This window comes from Monodelphis domestica, chromosome 1 (genome assembly GCF_027887165.1).
Source record: "Monodelphis domestica isolate mMonDom1 chromosome 1, mMonDom1.pri, whole genome shotgun sequence".
Lineage (NCBI taxonomy): Eukaryota > Metazoa > Chordata > Mammalia > Didelphimorphia > Didelphidae > Monodelphis > Monodelphis domestica.
This window is the reverse complement of record NC_077227.1, coordinates 187,664,429-187,688,414: the sequence shown is the minus strand read 5'-3', so window position 1 is coordinate 187,688,414 and position 23,986 is coordinate 187,664,429. Positions and strand designations below refer to the sequence as shown.

The following is a 23,986-nucleotide window of genomic DNA, read 5'->3' as shown; positions in this document are numbered from 1 at the left end:
TGCAAAAATAAGGAATATGCATATCTATTTTGAACAGATTCTAACTTGTACCGTCTACAGCCATCAATGAATCATCAAATGCCTGGAGATGGGTAAGGAGTGCCCATGATAACTGCGATTGTTTTACTACATGAAGCTGCTACTTCTCAATCTGACAAATGGCCTTTCAGAAATTGTGGGTATCCCTAACTCTCATAAGTTTATGGCCCTTGCCCAAAATTAGATACCTCCTATCTAAGCCTTCCTGCTATTCTAGTAATGAATATTTCAAGATTTAACTGAATTTAGTTGGACATTTCCAATATTTTCCAAAGAAAGCACAAATTAACTTTTGGGGTTTTAAAAATTGGAATCCTTAAACACTTTTTAACTGTGTGGCCCTGGACAAGTCACTTAACCCCCTCTACCTAGCCCTTACCACTCTTCTGCCTTAGAACCAATACACAGTACTGATTCAAAGACAGGTTTAAAAAAAATAAGATAAAACATTGGAATGAATGTATGCTGAGTTCTGGGCTTGCTCAAAGAAGTGTTTCAAAAACTAAAGCTTTAGTTTTCCATTCTGCTCTTAAAAAATAGAGAAAGAATGAATGCTTTAGTAGTGCCTCCTCCTTCTGATCTCAGAAAGAACAATTTCATTCTTAAACAAATGCATTTTGTATGTTTATCCTTGAAAATCAAATTGGAGTATTAAGATTTTTGTGGAACTGACAGTCACTATTTCTCTCAAGAGCTAAGAAAACGCCACAAAACTAGTTAGCATTCATGCACATTAAAAGATGTCACTTCAGCTGTGCCACTAAATAAGCTTTGTTTAGAAGGGGCAAGTCATTTACTGGCCTGAATATCAGTCTCTTGATCTGCAAAATGGAGATGATAATGTACCTCAGAGAGTTGTGGGGAAAGTGTGTTGTAAATCTTAAAGTAATATACAAATGTTATTTACTATTATTAGCAGTAATAACTCATATTCATGTCAAATGAGTAAATTCCCCAATACTTGGGAGATATCTATTATTAATAAGTTTTTGGTTTGTTTTGTTGAGTATGGCTTATCATTTAGATTATGGATAATTTTGTGATTTGAACTCATTTTTTATCTCCATTTTTTTTGAGGATTTTCTAGATATACCATATCATCTACTAGTATTTTACCTTTTCATTTCCAATGTTATATCTCCAAGTTCTTTTGAATCTTACTACAGTTGCTAAAATTTCCAATAATGTCAAATAAAAGCATGTATCTTTGATTTGTACCTGTTTTTAAAATAATTTTTTAGTGTTATCTTTTAGTTTTGCATCACTTGTTTCCCAATCTCCCTCTTCTCTTCAACTCCCAAGGAGTAATCTCTAATAACAAGGAACAAAAACGAGGAGGAAAAAAAGTGTTTAGCAAAATTAATCAACATATCTAAAAATTCTGGTGGAATTATTTATTTACCATCTGGGTGACCATAAGCAAGTCTCTTAACTTTTCTCAGCTTTAGTTTCGTCATCTGTAAAATGCTGGTAATAATAGCATCCACATCACTGTTATTTTGTCAGGATCAAATGAGGCATGTAAAATGCTTCTTAACTTTAAAGTGCTACTCAAATGCCAGATATTTTTATTATTTACAAAATTCTTTGAACAAGGGGAGAAAGGATGATACTTTGTCATATTTCTTCTTGTGTGAACTTGGTCATTATAATTGTAAACCATTTAGCTCTCACTGTTTTGTTGGTGTTATCTTCATTTAAAATGTTATAGCCACTATTTCCTTGGTTTCCTGCTTCTGTTAACTTCAACTTCAATTTGAATCAGTTCATTTAAGTCATCTGAATGTTTCTCTATAGTCAATCATAGAAAGGTTTTCTTAAAATGAACTACACATTTACTGACTTAAAAAAATTAGACTTGATTTCAGTCATTATGTGTTGTAGCATATATTCCACTACATTCATATACAACTTGTTTAGCCAATCCCCAAATGATGGACATCAATTTTTTAAAACTTTTATCTTAGAATCAATACTGTACATTGGTTCCAATGCAAAAAAGCAATAAGGGTCTAACAATGAGGAGTAAGTGACTTACCCAGGGTCATGCAAGCTAGGAAGTATCTGAGGTCAAATTTGAACCCAGGACCCCCTTTCCAAGCCCTGGCTCTCAATCCACTGAGCCACCTAGCTACTCCCTAGGATGTCTACTTTTTGTTTTCAGTTCTTGGCTACCATTAAAAATATTTACAGTGTCTACGGGGCCATTCTTGGTTTCCTTAGAGTATATATACCTATCAGTAGATTTTCTAGGTCAAAAGGTATAGACTCATACCATTTTCTGTGCTTAACTCCAAATTGCTTTCCTTAACAATTTGGTTGTATCAAGTTACAGATTAATCAATAATAAGTTGGTGTATCTGTCCTTTCCATGACCCTTCCAACATATTTTTATCTTTTGCTGTCTTATTCAAAATTGCTGGGTATGTGTAAGACTTGTTTTAATTGGCATTTCTCCAATCATTTGTTCTGTATGTGTTTCACAGGGTTGTTAATAGTTTAAAAATCTTCTTTTGAAAAATGTTCATATCCCTTGTCCATTTATCTTTTAGAATTAGGCTTGGTCCTGTTTATTTCTGTTCCCCTTGAATATCAGTGTGCTTAATAGAGATATATGATTCAAAAGTTCTCTCCACTCCCTCCCAATTGACACCTTCCCTCATCTCAGAAACAATGTCTAGCTAATTAGAAAAACTTATCAAAATTTGTGCCATCAAAATTCCTCAGCTGAATCTTTTGTGATCACTTCTATTCATCCTTTAGTTTCAAATTTTTCCTGGAGTCATAAAAGGGAAAGGTACCTGATCTAATCCTCTTATTTTTTTTTAATGGTATGATCTTTAAAGTTTAAGTCCTAATCCACTTTGTGCTTATTATAATTTATGGTGTAAGATACTGGTCTAAACCTAATTTTCATCAAATGGCTTTCCAGTTATCCTATTAATTCTTATCAAACAGAGGAGTTCTTCCCCAAGTAATTTTTTTTAGCTTTATTAAACCCACGGTTATTGAGTCAATTGTTTCTGATTCATGCTTATCTAGTCTGTTCTGCTGGTCTACTTTTCAATTTTTTAAATCAGTACCAAATAATTTTTACTTAGTAGGAAGTATTTGAGGTCAAATACTTACTGAATCCTTTATAATATAATTTGAGGTCTAGATGTGCTATTCCAATCCCCCTTCGTTTTTTATGATCTCCCTTGAGATTCTACATTCTTTTGTTCCTTTAAATGAGATTTATTCTTTTGTTTCTCCAAGTGAAACTTATTATTTTGGCTATCTCTTTAAAGCATCTCCTCGGTGGTATGTTATATTCATCATTTTTATTATGGAAAAGCTCAGCCACATGCACTGTTGCCTCTATAACTAGTATAAATAAGAGAGAAGGAATATAAGCAAAATTACAAATGATAAAAGAAACGGGTTGTTGTTAGAATTTTTATTTTATTTCTGTTCTTCCTTAAAAAATTGCTAACCTTTCCTTTAAGTTATTTTGTGCTTTTTCTAGTTCCTTAAGATTTATTTATTTTTCTTTTTTCCCCTTTATCATGAAAAGACATGACAATATAAATTGGCTTCTAGGTAAAACAGTGGCTGCATCCCATATATTTCAATGTGACGTTGGTATTACAATCTTTTAAATGCTATCATTTTTCTGATGTCTTTAACCCAATTACTGACAAATTTTCAGTTTTAGTTTTATAATTTTTCCTCATCGCTATTTTATTTTATTGCAGTATGATATGAAAATACAGAGTACGTATATATGCACATGTTTCTTCCTGCCTCTTTAAATATGTTATGTTATCTCTGACCCAAATTGTAATCAAATCAATTTTTGTGAGTGTTCCATGAGCATGAAAAGGTATAGGTTTTTTTTTATTCTTCTCTCATTTAGTTCTAAGTATCTGTTAATTTCAATTTAATAAAAATGTAATGTTTAAATATATGACATTGTTAATCTTATAATTTGATTTGTCACATAGTGATAATGAGATGCTAACAGTCCCTGTTATAGTTTTATTTCTTCTTTTACTGATGATAGGTAGCTTAAGGCATAGAACTTCTGATATGGAACCATGTAGACCTGAAATCCAGCCTCAGGAAAAGTACTTTACAAACTCTAAAGTGCTGCCATATTAATGGTATTTATACTATTATCATCTATACTATTATTAGCTATTATTTTCACCTTTAATGAACTTCTGAACAACCAACACTATTACATTATTTTTCTTCCATTACTATGTATTTTTGTTTTCTCAATTTTTTTCTGACAAATTCTACTTCATGAGATATCAATACTAACACCCCAGAGCAATAAGAATTCTTTCTAGATCTAGTTTTTGCCTGCTGACCTCACAGATATAAAAAACCCTAAGTTATATGTAGTGATAACTATCATAATAGCAGTAGTAGCTAGCTAGCACTTACATAGAATTTAAGATTCTCAAAGCACTTTATTTGATCCCATTTTATTTTTATCTCATTTGATCCCCACAACAATCGTGGGAGGTAGGCACCATTATTATCCCAATTTACAGCTGAGAAAACTGAAGCAAACACAGATTATCCAAATGGCTTGTCCAAAATCACATAGTTAAGTGTTTGGGGCAAGATTTGAACTCAGATCTTTTGGACTCCAGGCCCAGACCTCTATCTATTACAACATCCAGCTACTGAACAAAAGTCTGAATTAATAATGCTAATCTGTTTTGGGGCCACTTTAAAAATTCTACTTGGGAGAGTAATCACATACATAGATAACTTAATGATACTAAGTCAAGTTTTTTGTCTGCTTTTTCGTTTTATTCCTGAGCTACCGGTGACCTTTCCCAGGCCTCCTACTCAAACAGTACATATATACCCCACACATAACCATTTCTAATTTAAAAGATGAGTCAGAAACTGAGCTTATAAGCACTTGTTACTAGAGAGTATTGAAACAGACCAATGGATTTCTTACCAATAAAACTAGGAACCTCTTTAGGTTGTGTGTGTGTGTGTATTAATATATATTATATATATGTATATATAATATATATATTTTTTATTTTTTTTTTAAACCTTTACCTTACATCTTAGACTCAATACTCTGTATTGCTTCTAAGGCAAAAGAGTGGTAAAGGCTAGGTAATAGGGCTCTCAATCCACTGAGCCATCCAGCTGCCCCCAGGTTGTATATATTTTTATCTATTATTACTGCATGCATGCATACATATATACGTATACATATATATAATATGCTCAGAATATATTTGTAATACAAGTAGAAAAAGCCTTTAATAGAACCCAAAATTCATTTATATGTCTCTACTTTTGTTAATTATATCCCTTTAGTAGTTTGATTTAAAAGGAGATCAAGAATTGCAAAAAACTATTAGGAATGTCACAGCCAATTTAAGGAAAGTAGAGTTTCTCCATTATATAATGAAGTATCAAAAACAATCCCCCACTTCTTTCTTCATAGAACTGCATCCCTGAAGTGTTTCTATCAGTGAAACCATCACTGTTCATGCAGGCCTTGAAAAATACATCTCCAACTAGAAGCCTCTAGGGGCCCTCAGTTAACAGTTTTGGTCATGTACCTCAGGATTAGAGAGCAGGTCTATCAAATACACCCGAAAATTTCACTTCAATAAACATGGCTTAACACATTATGTTTTGTGAACTGTCATTCATCTTTCTATCAAGGTCAATCCCTTACTACAAATTCAGGTATTTAGAAAACATCTGCTACTAAATAGTAGGGAAAAATGGAAATCACTTTTGATCTGTTGCTTCCAAACAGCCCCTTTACCTACCCCCCCCATCTCCTAATAAATTTGTTTTTTACCCTTAACTTTCAAATGCATTTTTATTGAATCTTTTAATTCTAAACTATCTCTTTGTATTGAATGTTTTCCACAAGCAACACACTGAATTAAGATCTATATAAGTAATACATTTAATTTTTCTGTCATTTTTCGTTGTTCTTGTTTTCTAGAGGCAGGTGAAGTCTGTCAATCTTTAAGTGTTCCAATTATTAAAACAATTACATAAAGCACACAAAATCACCCCCCAAACTCTAAATCTCTGCTCACTCTCATTCTTATCTATTTGTATGGGCCTAACTGGATCCACTAATACTAAATGATTCTTTTGCCTTCAAAGATTTCTCAATAAAATCAATTGCTACTTTTTTTTAACAAGATGAGAAACCATAACCAAACTTTATTACTTATCTAAAGCTACCCAATCTTATCATACTGGTTATGAAACCTCCCCTGTCCAAATACCCTCATTGAAGAGCTTCACCTCTAAATGTTATCTGACCAGAAACATCCTCCTGGGCTTGCTATAGTAGGGTCATCTTTCTAAAAGAACTCAGCCATCAGAAACTGAATGGATCATCCACAAATAAAAAAAAAAATGCCTGTTGTGAGTTCAAGAGATTGAATGGGAGAGCTGAAAGGGGAGAACACGCCTCTGGAAAATGGCACGTATATATCCAGCCCAAGAAGGATGATTCACTGCTTACTGCACTAACTCCCAGCGCCCACTTTGTTGACTCATTAGAACAAGAAATTTCAAAAGACAGTTAATATTAAATTAATAATCTGTAACTTGATTGAGCATGTTTGGGTGATTTGCTTGAACAATGACCATAGTTAATGTCTTTAACTAAATTTCCAAATACAGACCCCACAACCATACTTGAAAACTGTAACACAATGTTTTAGGCCTGTCATAAACATTCCAAACAAAACAAACCCCCTCCAAATAGTCTTCACCAGACCGTTAAAAATTGATACCACCTTTCCCTTCATTACAAAATGAAGAATACTCAATGGCCACTTTTGGACTCAAAGCATCTACCTACTATTGAAAATCCTCCACAGTAACCTTCTAGAATACAAAGTAACAAGCTCAATTTTCAAAGATAACTTGACAAACAAAAGGACTGGCAATCAGCTATATAGACAAATGAACACTACATTTTTTTTAAAAAAGCATTTATTTGCTTCTCTTCCACCTCTAGAAACCCAACATTAGTATCAAATCATTACACTATGCAAAACTGAATAGACCTGAACCACCACTTTTGATTTAATTTTTTCCCCAATTAAATGTAAAAAACATGTAACATTTTTCAAAGAATAAGAGTTCCTTTAAAATGGTAAGTAATCTCAAATAGATTTTATATGTGCAATAATGTAAAATGTTTTCCCATATTAATCCTTTTGTGGAAGGAGACTCAGAAAAAGAATTAAAAAGTAAAAAATATTTGCTTTGGTCTGGATTCAGACAACATTTTTTATTGCAAGTCCCTTAGGATAGTTTTGGATCACTGAATTGCTAAAAATAGCTGTCATTCACAGTTGTTCATTGTAAAGTATTCCTGTCATTCACTGTACAATGTTCTCTTGGTTCTGCTTATTTCACTCTGCTTCAATTCATGTAAATCTTTCCAGGTTTTTCTGTGCTCCTTCTGCTTGTCATTTCTAATAGCACAATAATATTCCATTACAATTATATACTATAACTCACTCAGCCATTTCCCAATTAAATGGGTGCCCCCTCACTTTCCAAATCTTCATCCCCCTAAAAAGAGTTGCTTTAAATATTTTTGTACACATGTGTCCTTCCCCTTTTAGTTTGTTTTATCTCTGGGATACACACTTAGTAATGGTTTTGCTGGGTTTAAAGGATATGTAATGTTTTATAGTCCTTTGGGCTTAGGTACAAATTGCTCTCCTAAATGGCTGAATCAGTTCACAACTCTCCCAATAATGCTCAATGTGTCTCAGCTTTCCCATATCCCTTCCGAGTTTTGTTATTTTTCTTTTCTGTCATAATAGCCAATCTGATAAGTGCTGCACCACCCACTTTTTAACCAGCACAACTGGTTTTAAGGTTAGATAGCTCAGAAAAGATGAAACCAAAAATGTATCTCCATTATAGGACATCTACAAATTACTCTGGTCCTACCAGAGATAACTGTTTATAAATAAATGATTACTCAGTAAACATATAGCCATAGATTTTAAGCTACAAAATCACAGAATCATACATTTGTAACTAGAAGGAACCTTAAAGATCTTTTGAGTCTATTCTCTGATCCATTTTATAGATGAGAAAATTGAGTCCTGAAGACATTAAGTGACTTGTCCAGGGATACATGGCTAGTGTTTCAGGAAGGATTTTAACTTGGTTCTTTCTGATTCCAAATCTAGAGCATTCTATTCCCTACATCACATTACCTCCCTTATCTCACTTCTGCATTGCATATAGGAATGAATGTACATATCTTCATCCCAGCTAACGTAGATGATGTCATTTAGACCTCAGGATTCCCTCTTTTATAATGACTCCAATCCATGAGTTAGAATCCAATGCTTCTAGTCACTATTCCAGTGCTTCTTATATTACGCTATGCTTAGAATAAGGCGAATCTGTATTATGTGACCTCTCTAATCAACTGAAGCTTAACACAAATCTATTTATGGCATCCCAATTTACTCCCTAAAAATGATATCCAACTCTCCCCACCAACTAAGGAAAGCTCCAATAAAAAATCAGTTATGTCCTAGCATTTTACTGGTCAGCATGAAAAGATGCAAAATCAAGCTAATAATGGTAGGATAATGAAAAATTACCTTTGGACAGAGAATCAATTAAAATATTTTTTCCTTTTTCTTTTCATATTGCTTAATTAAAACATATAGCACTGATGATATTGAGTAATTGTTTTTAAAATGTTTGGTAGGTATATATCCCAAAGAGGTCAAAAAAAGAAAAAAGTCCCATATACACCAAAATATCCATAATAGTATTGTTCATAGAAACAAAGTTGATACTCGTCAACTGAGGAATGGCTAAATAAACTGTGGTACATGAATATAATGGAATATTAATGCAATGTAAGGAAAAATATGAATACAGAGAAATATAAACTGATATATAGAGTGGAAAAAAACAACCAGGAAAATAACATACAATATGACAACCTAAACAGAAATCAACAAATCAATATGCATAATAACTAAGTTGGCCTTAAGGAAAAACATTAGAAAATATACCCCTCCTTTCTTTTCAGAGATAATAGGCTATGAGAGAACACTACACATATATTAGCTCTGTGTTGATTTAACAGTCTCCCCATCCCTCTTTTCTTTTGTTTCATCTTTGAGATGGGGAACTGGAAAGGATACACACTATCAAAAAGTGACATCAAAACTATATACATACATACATGTGTGTATATATGCACACACATTATATATATGTATAAATATAACATATATACAAATTTTTAAAGAAAAAAATCAGTGCTTAGGTTTTCTTTTTCTTTTTTGCTTTGCAAGCAGAAATATAGGCACTAACAAACAAACTTACTTATTCAGCACTAACATGTACACATAGTCTACTATTAAGTTCACTTATTTCCAGAAACTTTTCTATGGCTATCTTTAATTATAATATAAAGACTGGGGCAAATGTATTGGAATGGTTGCCTAGCAAAGTCAAATTCCCTCAAAATGAAAGAAATCCATTTAGTGTCATGTTATGGGGTAAATGATTTGAAGTGAAGATAGGTACAATATATCTAAAGAACCAATAAAGAATATAAAAAACTTTTACATTGTTTAAATTTAAAAAACTAAGTCTAAATTACCTTAAATAAACTGTATATACATGGTACCTCCTTTGATTTTTATGGATAAAAATGGAGAAGGGAACTCAAACTTAATACAATTGGACATTGTTTCTTTGCAAATTTCATAACACTGTTGATGCCACTCATAGTCACATCTCATTCTTCAGATGTAAAGGCAGATTTTTGAAACAAGAATTAGTCAGCAGCTCTGTAAGTCGGAGTTCAATTACTAGAGACTTCTGATAGATTGCAGATGGATGTTCTTGTCATCTTAATATTTTGGAGAGAGCCAAGCCAAGACTTTGAACTTTCAAAGCAGCCAAAGCTATCAGTGTCTGTCACATTTTCTATGCTAAATTTGGCATCCCTCTTTTCCCAGCATTTCTTCCTATTATCTAGAGGAGTGGTATCCCCTTGAAAGGCTAATAGTTGTCATTCAAAAGACTCTAGAAAATGGATAACTTTATAAGAACAAGCACATCTTACATTTGAAATCCAGAAATACATGCTATTACAAATTCAACAGCTTCTGTCAGGGTATTTACACCCTTCGTTTCTTTATGGTAGGTCCTGATATTTCTAGTCCTTGATTTTACGTTAAATCTCATCTCAAGTTTTAAGCATTCTACAATAGGTATGAATATTTTCATTCAGTTGTCCTGGGATGGGGGTGGGATGAGTGTGATATATCTTTTGACAAGTACTAGAATTTCCTTTATTCAGTCTTGGACACCTGACAAGTCCCTGAAAAAGAGAGGAAAAATAGGCCTCTCCATGAGGCCTCCATCATCATCATCATCATCATCACTATCAACATTGCCAACATTTATATAGTGCCAATTAAATGCTTTACAAATATTCTCATTTGGTCCTCACAACCACCTTGGGAAATAAGTGCTATTATTATCCTCATTTTACAAATGAGGAAAAACTTGAAGTGAATAAAGATTGACTCACTCAAGATCACACAGATGGTGTCTGTGGCCAGATTTTGAACTCAAGTCTTCCTGACTTCAGACCTAGCACACTATCCAATGGACTTCCCAGTTGTCTCAATAGCCATACAGCTCTCATTTTCATGTCTTGATCTTTCTCCACCAGAGAGCTTTCAATCAGAATTTTATTGTCTATTTATCACTCCTGGAGGAGACTCTAGTGAGGCATCTCAACTTTCATCATGCTGTTTTTATTAAACATTCCTCACTGGGAACCTACTCTTCCCTTCTTGTTCTCTCAGAGACAAAAGATTTAAGACCTTCATTATTCTAACACAATAATACATACAAAAACTTACATTCATTTGTTTGGGTAGACTTATGGACTCCTAAAAGGGCCAGTGGTTTTTATACAAGATAAAAAACCTATATAGGCAAAACTGCATCCAACAAAACAAATTAGCTTCATTCTTTTTTTAAATGATTGACTAAGCCAATCCTAAATTATCCTTGAAAACAAGGATTATCTTTACATCCATTATTATTTTGCCACACAAAGTTTCTTGAAATGCTTATTATGTTAGTATTAAGGTGGTCAGACTTAATATTTTTCTGACCCACACACAACTTAATTTACAGAATTATTGAAATGGAGCTTTTATTTACAACCAAAAAAAAAAAACAACCTAGAATTTGCAGAGGTGAGAAGTGGAAGAAGGGATGGGAGGTAATAGACATCTCTTAACTTTCCAAATTTGCATGAGATGACAATTATAAAAAGAGAAAACAAAACACCTGGTGGCACTATCAGCCTGAACACTAGGCAAATGGGCCACATGATGGATATAATTCATAATTTTTTTTAAAACCGTACCTTCTGTTTTAGATTTGATACTAAATATTGGTTCTAAGGTAGGACAGGAAGGGCAATTGAGGTTAAATGATTTGCTCAGGGTCACACAGCTAGGAAGTGTTTAAGGACACATTTGAATCTAGGGCCTTCCATCTCTAGGCCTAGCTTTCCATCCACTGAGCCACCTAGGTGCCCCAACAATATGACATTTTTAGGAATATAAGGCAAAAATAATTTTTACTAATATTTCCTCCTTATGAAAATGCTAACATTACACCTAATGCTAGATTAATACTAGTAGAGTTAAAGTCCTTTGTATTTTGGACTGATTCCAAAAAGATAAATGATATACATCCTGATATAAAACTGAAAATTGTTTTAGTAGTCAACTAAAGTTTTGCATCCCCTTACTTTTTTCACTCATATTCATATTTATACAAAGTTTTCAGTCATACTTCTTTGTAATTTGACATCTGATACACATAATGAGCTCTTACTCAATGCTTACACATTCTTTTACATAAGGTCATATGCATTCACTCACTAGTTCTACTCAAGTCTTGTTCTATCCTCCCTTCTCTCCACCCCTCCACCTCTCCCTGCCTTTAAGTCTTATGGCATCTCCCTGCCCTGCAGTCTCACTCCATACTGTTGACTTAGTCATCCTCTCTCTCCCTTGTTATATTTTTATTTAAAACATACCTTCATACTTAAGTCAAATAATTATGAAGTCACCCTACCCTAGGTACGACCCCCTAGAAACAGGTACTCAGTGGCAATTACTATTTCTCCTGTTATTACCAATGGCACCCAGAGACTAGAGGGGCTAGAGAAGAGATACAGTTAGAATGAAAAAATGATCTTAGACAGGGAAAGAGACACATGGGTAAGTGAAATATGAAGAAAAGAATACTAAGTTGGGACCCAAATGCTTTTAGATATAGAAAAAATAAATCATGCATATTCATAAAAAATCTTGCCTAGAGAAAGGTTAGATATTCCTTAGTTTGAAAAAGAAAATACAGGTATTGAGAAAATAAAAATTAATCTCAATCCAGATTACCTTCACGACTAATTCCTGGAAGCAGCTGAGTTAAGGGTTTGTGTGGCTCAGTCATATCATTTTTTATGTAAACTGGGATTACACTGAGAAGCTCCTGACGATCTTCCTCATGTACAACAGGAATAGATTCTAAAATCAGTTGCATCTGTTCAAGTTCATGTGCACCTAAGTAAGAAATAACAAATAAAACACATATAAAAATAGCCTAGAAAGCAAAAAAAAATGCCAAAAATTGTGATTCCCCCCCTTCAAATTACTTTGTATCAGTTATTTATCGGTATACATATTTAATTCTAAATGGAATAATAAATAGCTCCTTGAGGACAGGAACTGTCAGAATCAGATTTAAAACTTAAAAGAATCATAAAGATCATCCTCTAATCTACCTCTTTCCTTCAACTCCTTTTCCACAAATGAAGAAATGGAGAGCCAGATTAAGTGATTGGCTCAAGGTCACATACACACTATGTAATAGTCAGGATGCAGAGTGAAGTGCTCCTACTCCAGATACCAAGGTCTACTGTACCATACTGCTTTTTCTATTTCAGCTTTTCTGCTTTTGTATCCCCAGAACCTAGCATATAGTCTTACACATATTAGACTCTTAAAAAATGTTTAATTGAACACAAATTACATTATCTATTATTATTTCCATCCTATCCAGTAACTTATATCAAATGGCATTTATATTTAACTGAAATGCATATTTTATTAGGTTTACAGATAATTCCTTCCCACTTTTTCACCACCTACAATATCATAATCCTCTCAACTGTTGGTCTCCAAAACATTTTTCTTTTCTTTTTTCTTTTTTTGCTCATGCCTTATCATAGCTGATTCATTAGGTAGGACCCATGTCAAGGTAGCCTGGGGTATGATATAAATACTAAATTTGAAACTAAGATATGAGTCATAATCTAGTCCTTGCTTAGCTACTAAACAGCTATACACTTTCAGTCAATTAACTTAACATCACTGGGCCACAGTTTCTACATAAACAAAATGATCAAGTCAATCCTGGTGATTTCCAAGATCCCTTCCAACTCTAAAATTTGCTATTTCTAAACCCTGCTATTTCAACTGGGAAAAACAAAAACTGAATTCTACAAAGTAGTTTTAAAAAAAGGACAATCTCCCACCATTCTGTTTCCTGATATGGTTCCTAAGGATGCACTGCAATAAACATTAGGGAATGCCTATACATAAAGATGTTGGTCATAGATCATGATAAGACTAAATCAATTTTCAGCTTCCAGGTATTACTCTTACTAAGTGAATAACATTGAATGAACTGAGAATCTCAGTTTCCACATCTATAAACGAAGGGATTTGACCAGATGATCTGACTTTTGTTAATAAATAGCTTTCTATAAAGATAAGAGATAATAGATGTGAAAGCACTTGGTAATCTATAGGTGCCAGTTTTAATTGGAAATTCCTAATTTTTAATGCTTCAACTTCCACTAACTTTCTAGGATAGTTTACTGATACATTAAAGTGGCATCTAATAGGAAAAGAGGGGAACTATAAGTTTTTCTTTTCAAAAGAGTAGATATTCTGATTTCAATGCAAAGGAACAATTTTGAATGCCTCAGCTTGCTATAGAAAGAGGAAAAAAAAAAGACCATTAAGGTCACAACTCCCCAGAAATACTTTTCCAAAGTGAACTGGGCCAAAGAGATCATATCAATAAAGTCCCTATAAAAATATCCATAAATTAATATTTATTAGATGGCATCAGTTTAGGTAAAATCTGTTTTCTAAAACTCTTACCTTCCATCTTAGAATATTGGCTTCAAGGCAGAAGAATGGTAAGGGTTAGACAGGGAGTTAAGTGATTTGCCCAGGGTCATACAGCTAAGAAGTGGCTGAGTCCAAATTTGAACTTAGGACCTCCTATCTCTAGACATGGCTCCTTATCCACTCATTACCTAGATCAAATCATTGAGATCTTTAATATTTATATTTGTTTCTGTTGTAGAATGTGTACAGCCATTACATCTTTTTTTTAATAGGACTTACTGTTTAAATCAGAACTACCATTTTTGCTTTATGATGGTATTGGTTTTGGCATATTAGAGAGCTAGAAGGGATCTTTCAGGTCCCATCTACTCCAGTCCAGAAAGGTGAAGGGATTCACATGGTCAGCAAAGAGGGAGCCTTAACTAGAAATTCTACAACCTGCCCCCTGCCTCCCAGGCCAAATTCTTCTGAGTCTTGCCACTACCTATAAATAATTATGTGATTCCAAGTCCTTGGTCAGAAATATGCTCCAAATAAAAAGTTCATTGCTACAGGGAAAGAGGATATAAGCTTTAATTTTCCATTTTGGGACGAGAAACAAGGTCTGCCTGTTTTGACTCCAGTCCTTGGAATTCAATTTTTTCTAACTTGAAATTTCCTATCACGATCACATTTTATGGATAAACCTTAAGATGTTTATCAGGAAAAATGTATATATAAAATCTAAAAATTCTATATAAGCAGATATTTATAATAAGTATTCATGCTAAAAAGGACCTTAAAATAGTATACTTATACTTTCCTTAACACTTGTAACTCTACTATATCATCAAAAGCTAAACTTTCTCTAGAACAGATTCCTTCTCACTCACATATTGACCTCACCCCTAAAAGGGTTAAAAATAGAGAGAAAAGTCTCCTCTAAAGGTCAAATGTGTAGCGAAGGAATGAGGAACTAGGATCATACCATTTCCCTCCTCTAAAACCTTATAACCCTCCCTGTTTTCCACTTTATCTAACCTAAACTCTTCATTGGTTTCCAAAATCCTTAATAACCTTGTGTGACTTGTCCAAATTTTATTTTTCACATGATCTCCTAATCTGGATGTTTTTCTGATTGCTACATAAAACCTATGTTCATTCTTAATTCATGCTATTTGTCCTACCTGGAACAATTTTATCCCCCTTTACCTATCTAAATCCCACCCAGTCTAAGAGTCTAAAGATCCAGCCCTACTGGCCCATAAAATCTTCCCTGACCACTCTAGCCCTCACTGACCTCTCCTGTTAACAAACAACTCTACCACATTTACATTCAAAAACCACAAAATTTAGCACCTAAATTTTACTCTGCTTTGGGGAATTAATGTTTAATGTATTAACCTTACCTTCAAAAGTAGAGTAGTTGTTGGTAGGGATTACACCATCTTCTGCTTTTCTAACTACAGATCACCTAGAATAACTGTCTTACAGGTAAGCTGGCCTTGATTAAAAACCTTGAGGTCATCATTTTTGCCAGAATCCCACCAAACATAATGCCCAAGATGTAGCAGGCACTCCACAAAAATGCTTTTTTTAATTTCAAAGGGTCACAATAGCCACCAAATTATAGCAGTTCAAGTGGCAAAGACTATAGGAGGCCAAAGGAAAAGATAGCTGGATTTTCAGCAGTTGCAGCAGATAAGTAAAGGGCACCAGTAGCAAGGACCAAAAGTGACAAAGCAGTGTGATACAGGTAACAGGTGGGATAATAATAACACAGGACCTTACTGACCTTGAAAATGAACTGCATTTTTAAGGAAACAATCATCAGATAGAATATATAAAATAATACCATAAAATTAAAATAAGTTTAAATAAAAAGAGGGTTTGTACAATAATGCAAATAAGTAAAGGCTATCAATTTTCTATTAAAAAAAAAACACTACTCATCTTTGGATTTGAAATTCTTCACTCCACAGTAAGTTACTTGACTTGTATGTAAATTGTTCTTCCTTGATCAATGAAAAATTACTGCTCTATTGTATTAATCTTGACATTTTGTGTGCATATATAAATGCATATAAAAAGAAATTCTAACCTGCAAAGAGGGTTTTCCCAGTCAGCATTTCAGCAAAGATGCATCCTGCAGCCCACATATCAATGGCTTTAGTATAGTTATTAGGAGAAAGTAAAAGTCGTGGAGATCTGTACCATTTAGTAACCAATCCTTCAGAAAGATGACCCTAAAAAAAGTAGAAAACATACTTTCACAATGTTACTTTAGCAAAAGACAACAAATAAATCTAAGCTAAAGAAATGTTGAAATCTAAACAAAAATCAATGTGGAATTTCAAAACTATACCTTTTTTGGAGGGCAACAGCTATTTTGGGTATCAACTTTTTTATGGTGCTATCTCTTAATTTTCATTACAGAAAAGATCTAACTACAATATGCAATGTCCCATTTGAAGTTTATTAGTCAAAATGTAATAGAAATCAGATGTATTAACTTACCCAGCAATCCTAAAAAAAGCCTTGGGAGAAAAGGCCATGTCCTAGAATTTAGGCCTATGTTTTTAGAAACAAAAGGATTACTTGTAATCAATGCATTTAATTTTGGGGCTGTTGTACTTAAATGAAGCTCTATTACATATTCAAAAAAGATTAAGAAGTTGTTGTCCTTTACAAGTTTATATTTATATATACAAGTGTATATATAATTAAAAGTATAATTCACTTTTTGCAACAATTATGTAGTCAAAATCAAATGCACAGGAATTGAAGCATTTTAAATGCAACAGGGCAACTTGGATTTAAAAGAATCCTGTTGTGAATCTTTTTGTAATGTAAATAATTTTTAAATTCAACTTTTATGTAAAAAAAACCCACAAGCATTCAGTGACAATCATTTAATGAAGGGAACACTGAATGCTCATTTATGCTTCTTTAGACAAGAAATGTGCTTTAAGGAAAATACTTCAAGTTGGATAATACAAAGAACTTATTGATCATCAGGATGACAAACATTGGGGGAAAAAAGGCTACTAGGGGATCCTAGAATATCTACAGAGTTAAGAGTTTCAAGAATACAAAACTATGTGTCCTAACTATATTGTTATTCTTCACTTGTGTTAAAATTGAGAGTATTGGGCTTGATATTGCTTGAAATTTTTCTAAGGCCTATGATCCCATATTGAGAGGCAGTGAGGTACAATGGATAGAGAAAAAGACTCCAATCTAGAAGAAATGGATTGAAATCCTGCCATTGATGCACACTGTTTATATAACTCTGGGGACAAGTCACTTAATTTCTCAGTGCCCCAGGCAATTCTTTAAAACTAGCAGTTATATACGGCTAATATGGAAATGTTTTGTGTGACTCCACATATATAATCTATGCCAAATTGTTTCCCTTCTCAAGAAAGGAGAGAGGGAGAGGAGCTCAAATTTTAAAAAATCAAATGTTATAAATTGTTTTTACTTGTAAACTGAAGAGAAAAAAAAGACTAGCAGTTACAGTGGAGGAACAGGTGCTAATCTTGTTGGTAAAGGGAATTCCTTAAACAGGAGTTCTCTATACCAATGAAATCATAGAAGAGTAAGAATAATGTTTCTATATCACTTTTTCCCTTTGTTCTACTCTTTGGAACAGAAGGTATCTAAATAGATGTAGCTGAATGTCACATACTCTTGGAAAATCTGACACCATTCATTCTCAATTGTCCTCAACTGTCATCAACAAATGAAAAGTACTTTTAAATGGGGTTAATTGCTATATTTTGTGTATGTATATACAAATATACATATATGTATTTTGGATATAGTAAAAGAAATTCCAACCTGCAAGGAGTATTTTCTCAGCATTTTAGCAAAGATGCATTCTGTAGTCCAAAGGTCGATTTAACAAGAAATGGTGATATTTACACATAAACAGCAGGGCCCAAACCTTATTTTTCTGACCACCTTCACCATAACAAAATTAATAAAGTAATGAGCAGATAGCAGGAATTTTCCTTTTTGTTTCATTCCCTCTTCCCACCCTTTAGAGAAGCTATTAACGCAATGAATAAAATAACCAAAAATGCCAGTATTTAGAAAGAGAAGCAAAAGTCAAGGCAAGTTACCTAACTACACTTGGGATGAAATCAAAAGTTGCCTTGAATCTTTTAATCACAATACAGATCCCAATGTAAATAGCCTTCATTTCTATTTCCCTATCCAAAAAATTAGAATACCTCCTTACTTACCTATCCAACAGGGTTGTATCATAAATAAAAAATCTATGGAAATTGTTTTAAGCTTGTTAGGAAAGAGTGCCATAGAGAATAAACGTTCTCTTCTCAGATTCCAGAAAGTAGGTCTGGATCATAACTCTCACATGCACACATGCATACACAAACGCACTTTTCTTTACGTACCTTGTGGGAATAATGGGGATCCATGATCCGGGCAAGACCAAAGTCACCTATCTTCAGCACCAAGTCTTCGGTATTAATGAAAAGATTAGCTGGTTTGAGATCTCTGTGCAGTACATTTGCAGAATGAATATACTTGAGCCCACGTAGCAGCTGATACATGAAAAGCCTGGCATGCTCCTCCAATAAAGGGCCCTGCTCTAGCAGATTAGCCAAGTCTGTCTCCATGTACTCCTGAACAATGTAAACACTGTTCAGTTCTGTCAGAGAGCCCACATCATCTGTTAACTGGCTTCCACTGGGACCAAGAATTTCAAATACTTTCACAATGTTATCATGGTCGAGTCTTCTAATAATTTTGATTTCGCGTAAAGCATGTTTAACACTCTGGGGATCTGTAAGAACAATTTTCTTGACAGCCACTCTTTTGTCACAGTCATTATCGACAGCAGAAAAAACTAAGCCATTGCCACCACAACCCAGCGGTTTTAAGTCCATATACCGAGAGCCCAGATCAAAACCATGAATGTTCATGAGACTTTCAAACTTTTCTGCCATTTTAAAACTTAATATTATTTTTCCTTTCAAAATGATGAACTTGTGTAAACACGGAAGGAAACTGGCATCAAAAAGAAAGATCTTTCAAAAAGGGAGAAAAATAATTCTGCTTCCACTGCAAGATGGTTTCTTGATACTCATCGCATGTGCCAACCAGGCCTGTTGAGTTCCCTTTAAATTTACAGCTTGTAAGCTCTAACTCATACTGAGAATTAGAAAGATTGCAGTATCCATAGCTCAAGATAGGGGCAGCAACTCTGCAGACATTTAAAGAAAACACTCAAGAAACTCAAACGGAATGAAATGACATACTATGCACTCAGCTTTACTGTGCTAAACGAGTTAACATTTAACAAAAAAGTGAATAAATATGCACACGATAGGCTTCTCTGAACATTCTCCTCACAGTGCAGATACATTCAGTGTTGGACTGGTCCTGAGCAGCATCATTTCTAGGGTGCCAGTAAGCACTATGTTAGTTTTGTTTCTTTTCCTCCTTGTTTGTTTACTGTTTATTTGAATAGAAAGCTCTGGCAGCTGTTGGTTTACAGAAGATGTCTTTTGTTAGTGATCAGGTGGCTCCAGCTCACCACAATCACAATCAAAGCTACCATCCATCTTACTCTGTGACAACCTAGAAAAGAAAGAGGGAAAAAAAAGAAAGAAATCAGTAATATCAAATTGCAGGCTATTATCACTTCCTTTGAACTTTCACAAACTGCTTCAGCTACATAACACTCATACCAAAACTGTTGATTTATATACTTAAAGCTGAAAAAATTTCCTACATTAATTGAGGTTCAGTTTTGGACAACAAGGTATTCACAAAAGAAGTTTGCATCTTTAATGCTGTTTCTAACTATCTCAATGCGGTAGAGGGTATTTTGACCCTATGTACCAGACTGAAGAACAAGCACACAGCCCACACCATATCACCTTTATCTCTGTGACAATCACCTTGCAGTAGCTGTGTTCATTCATCACTTCTAGATTTCACAAGGTCAATATAGCCTGCCAAAGGAAGGTAGCCTCTTCCTGGGCTAAGCTCATTTAAGCAAATGACACACTAGGAGAGCATGGTGATTGATGGCTGAACTTCAGCCAGAGGTCCTGAAGAGGTCCCCTTCCTTTATATAGGTTTTCTATTCACTTCACATAAGCTATGTCCATGGTTATACAATCATCTTTGTCTAAAGTTGAGAACTTACATACTATATATATAGAGAGAGAGATAGAGAGAGATATATAGATATATAGATAGATATCCCACAACTCTCACTCATTTGTATCTTCCGAAAGCAAGGCAAAGCAAAAATCAACTTGAAATCAATTGGTGCTCTCCTCTCAGTCCACACACTTCATATTTCTCTGCATAGAAATTAATGTTTGCTACCCTGTCCCACCAGCCATTATTATACCACCAAAGATTTAAAATAATACTCTTAGGCCTGCCTAAAAAGAGATTTGAATAAAGGGACTACACTTAGCAATAATAACAAGAATTAAGTTGGCTTGGATCAGTAATATCAAGAATTGAGCCTGCTTCCCTGGATCTGACACTAGTGGCTACTCCAACCATCACATCCAGATCCCCTGCTTGGCCTTCTTCTGCCCTCCTCCCCAAGCAAAGATACTCTATACCAGTATCTAACTGGGGACACTATAAAGACCCTGCAGTCTATGCATTAGATGTGTCTGGGATAGAAATGAAAAAAGTAACCCATTTTGCTTATGCCAAAGGAATTAGATTTTTCTTCCCCATTTTCCTGAGAAGTCACTTATCTCAAACCTTTAGTCAAGAAAGAAAAGTCTAGTTTCAATTACAATGATCTGGGTAAGTGTTTTAGCATACTTACTTTGGCAGAATTCCCTCCAATATCCTCTCCACTGATTCAATCAGCTGTTATATTGATATTTGTCATCTGATCTCACTCAGAGAGAGATGATTTTATTTTCAGTCCTTCTCCTTCTACATCTCCAGACCTCCTCCCCAAAAGCCTTGCTAAATACTGCCAAATATACAAGGAGTATAGAGTCAAACTAATTCAGTAAACTTCTGTTCCAATGAGCAGGACTGAGAGAGACTGGAGAAATCAACAAGTGTCCATTACATTTGAAGATGCGGGATAAGACTATAACTATGTAACCCTGGTGTTAGACATCCATTCACTGACACCTCAATCTCCTGAGTACCTAGAGTTACACTGTTTTCAGGAGACATTTATGAATCCCTCAAATCCACAAAGAAAACTTTGAAGCTAGACTATCCCCATAGCAGAAGCCACCAAATCTAATTTACAAAAGCCTAGATATGTTTGATCATGACTTCACTTTAGTTTTCATTGTCAGCCAGGAACACATTAAGTTCCTATTGTGCTGTGCCCCAGAGCTACTTATGAGCTAAAGTTCTAAGTTTCAGAAAAGAATCCAAACCCAAGAATCTTAGTGGGGAGTCAAAAGAGCATGTAAGCCTAAGTGGTACCTAAGTCATTCTCAGGAGGATCATCATAACAACTGTGATTTATATGATTTTGGTGAGGGTGCCTTACCTCATGAAATAGGTATTATTATCTCTACTTACAAGAGGAGAAAATTGAAGTTCAGAGAGATTAAATGATTTGCTCAGTCATAACTAGTGAAACATAGCAGGATTTGCATCTATGTCTTTCCAGATTCTTAAGTCCATCGTTTCTGCTCTTTCTAATACACTACAAACTGAGGTCTCAGAGATAATGCCTATCTTCTCTAAATCCCCTCTCCACCCCAATTCCTGCTAGAATACTATTCCCTAAATACTTTTGTAAATGCTAGGTGCTATTTGTCAACTACAGTAGATAACAATGTTGGTGCCTGCAATTTATTACTCAAAACTCAGTTATTCTGTGTCCATATTCATCTTGAATGTAAACAGAGCCTTGGATTGACTAGATAATCTTGTGAAATAAATCACAGGATGCTTAATGAATTTTTCTTGATGATAATAGCAGCTACGCACTACAGAAACTCATGCATCATTCAAAAAACATTTATTAAACAACTACTATTTGCTACACACTGTGTAGGCTACAGGGATGCAAAGAAAAAAGGAATGTCCCTCTTGAGAAGTCTGCATGGAGAGGGAAAGAGAGCAGAAGAGAGCACAAAGTAAATACAAAATACAAATAAAACATTAAGTATTTATTCAGAACCTACTATGTCAACTACTGTACACTAAGCCCTAAAGACACAAAGACAGAGCTTACATTTTAAAAGGGAGGGAAGATATATCACTACAGATATATAGGTACATAAAAAAAAAAAACACACAAAATAGATAACAGTAACCTAGTAGAACAATTCAATGCAAAAACAAAGAGATGGGAAATGGAGCAGTGTGTGTGAGAAAGAGCAAGTAGACCACTATGGCTGGTCAGAATGCTAATACCTTAGGAGGGAGAAAATTAGAAGAGTGATGTCAAAGCTAAGTTATAGCAAGACTTTCTATCTGATCCTAGAGGTAACAAAAAAAATTGGAATTTATTGTGTAGTGGATGTAACATGGCCAGATCTACACTGGTGAAAAGTATGGAAAATGGACTGGAGTGGTCGGAAAAACCTAAATCAGAGAAATTCAATTAGGAAACTTTTGCAATAGTGAAGGCCCTAACTAGGTTGGTGGCTACTTAAATACATAGAAAAGGTCATCTGTGAGACATGTTGTGGAGTCAGAAATAAGATCTGACAACTGATTATGTATGTGGGGTAAGAGTGACAGATCAAAGATGACACCAAGTCTGTAAACCTAGATAACTTTTCTCAGTGCTTTACTCCTAGTCTCTCATAGCTTCACATTTTTAACTTCCCCATCTCTGCCTTTCCAATCCATTTACTCATTTCTCCTATAGCTAACCCTACTACCATTTTCTAAGGTGTTATCTTTCCTTTCTTTCTAATAGCAGCTCTGCCAATTTGGGGAGATTAGACTTGTGAATATTTGGGAACAGAAACGGACTTTTAAGAAAAGACAGACCCTGCCCTCTAACCTGCTTATATTCTAACCATGTTCTTCATCCATCACTAGAAGGGTACAACAAAACAACTACTGGCAGCAAACAGAAATGTAAGATAAAAAGCCATTCCCAATAAGTAAATTACCACAGGTTACAAACAAATAGTTCTCAAGAAAAGAGTAAATTATTAATGGCTACATAAAATGCTATTCCAAATCACTAATAAGGGAAATAAAACAACTCTAAGGTTTCTCTTCACATTGAGCAAACTGTAAAGATAACAAGATATGGGAATAATCAGTGTTGGAGAGGTTATGAGAAAACGGGTACACTAATATTGCTGGTGAAGCTGTTAATTGGTCTTATCATTCTAAGAAGCAATTTAGAGTTATGCAAACCCTGACTAAAATGTCCAATATCTTCTCATCTAGAAATTCCACTGCTAGGCTCATACACCAGAGGTCAAAAGTTGTTGTTTTTTTAAAGCCTCATATATATCAAAATATTTCTATTAGCACTTTATATAGTAGCAAATAACCAAGAACAAAGCAGATGACTACCAAATGGGGAAAAGATAAGCAAAGTTGTGATACATGAATGAAACAAAAATATTGCTGTGCTAAAACAAACATGGAATATGGCAAAAATAGAGAAATACATAAAGACATATGAAATGATGCAAAGTAAAATAGGCAGAATCGGAAAAACAGTATACATAATGACAATTATTGTAATGGAAAAGGCAACAACAAATCAGCACAATTCTGTG

General features: G+C 34.3%; 1 protein-coding gene across 8 annotated transcripts in view; it reads right to left on the bottom strand.

Annotated features, from left to right (window-relative positions):
* The window catches only part of MAPK6 (mitogen-activated protein kinase 6), a 42,946-nt gene that overhangs the window by 10,875 nt on the left and 8,085 nt on the right, over window positions 1-23,986 (bottom strand). For 4 of the 8 annotated variants that reach the window (XR_001626156.2, XM_001370136.5, XM_016427765.2 and 1 more), the window contains exons 2-4: window positions 18,674-19,862; window positions 16,354-16,498; window positions 12,531-12,695 (exon numbers count right to left, since the gene is read on the bottom strand). Coding sequence is in view for 7 of the 8 variants with exons in the window: in XM_001370136.5 (XP_001370173.1) it covers window positions 12,531-12,695; window positions 16,354-16,498; window positions 18,674-19,228 (865 nt within the window). In the remaining variant the exon portion in view is untranslated. Of the gene's footprint in view, window positions 1-1,257; window positions 1,351-2,378; window positions 3,406-5,841; window positions 10,450-12,530; window positions 12,696-16,353; window positions 16,499-18,673; window positions 19,863-23,986 lie in introns of those variants that run through there. The other 4 variants (XM_056810207.1, XM_016427766.2, XM_056810206.1 and 1 more) reach the window with 3 other exon arrangements.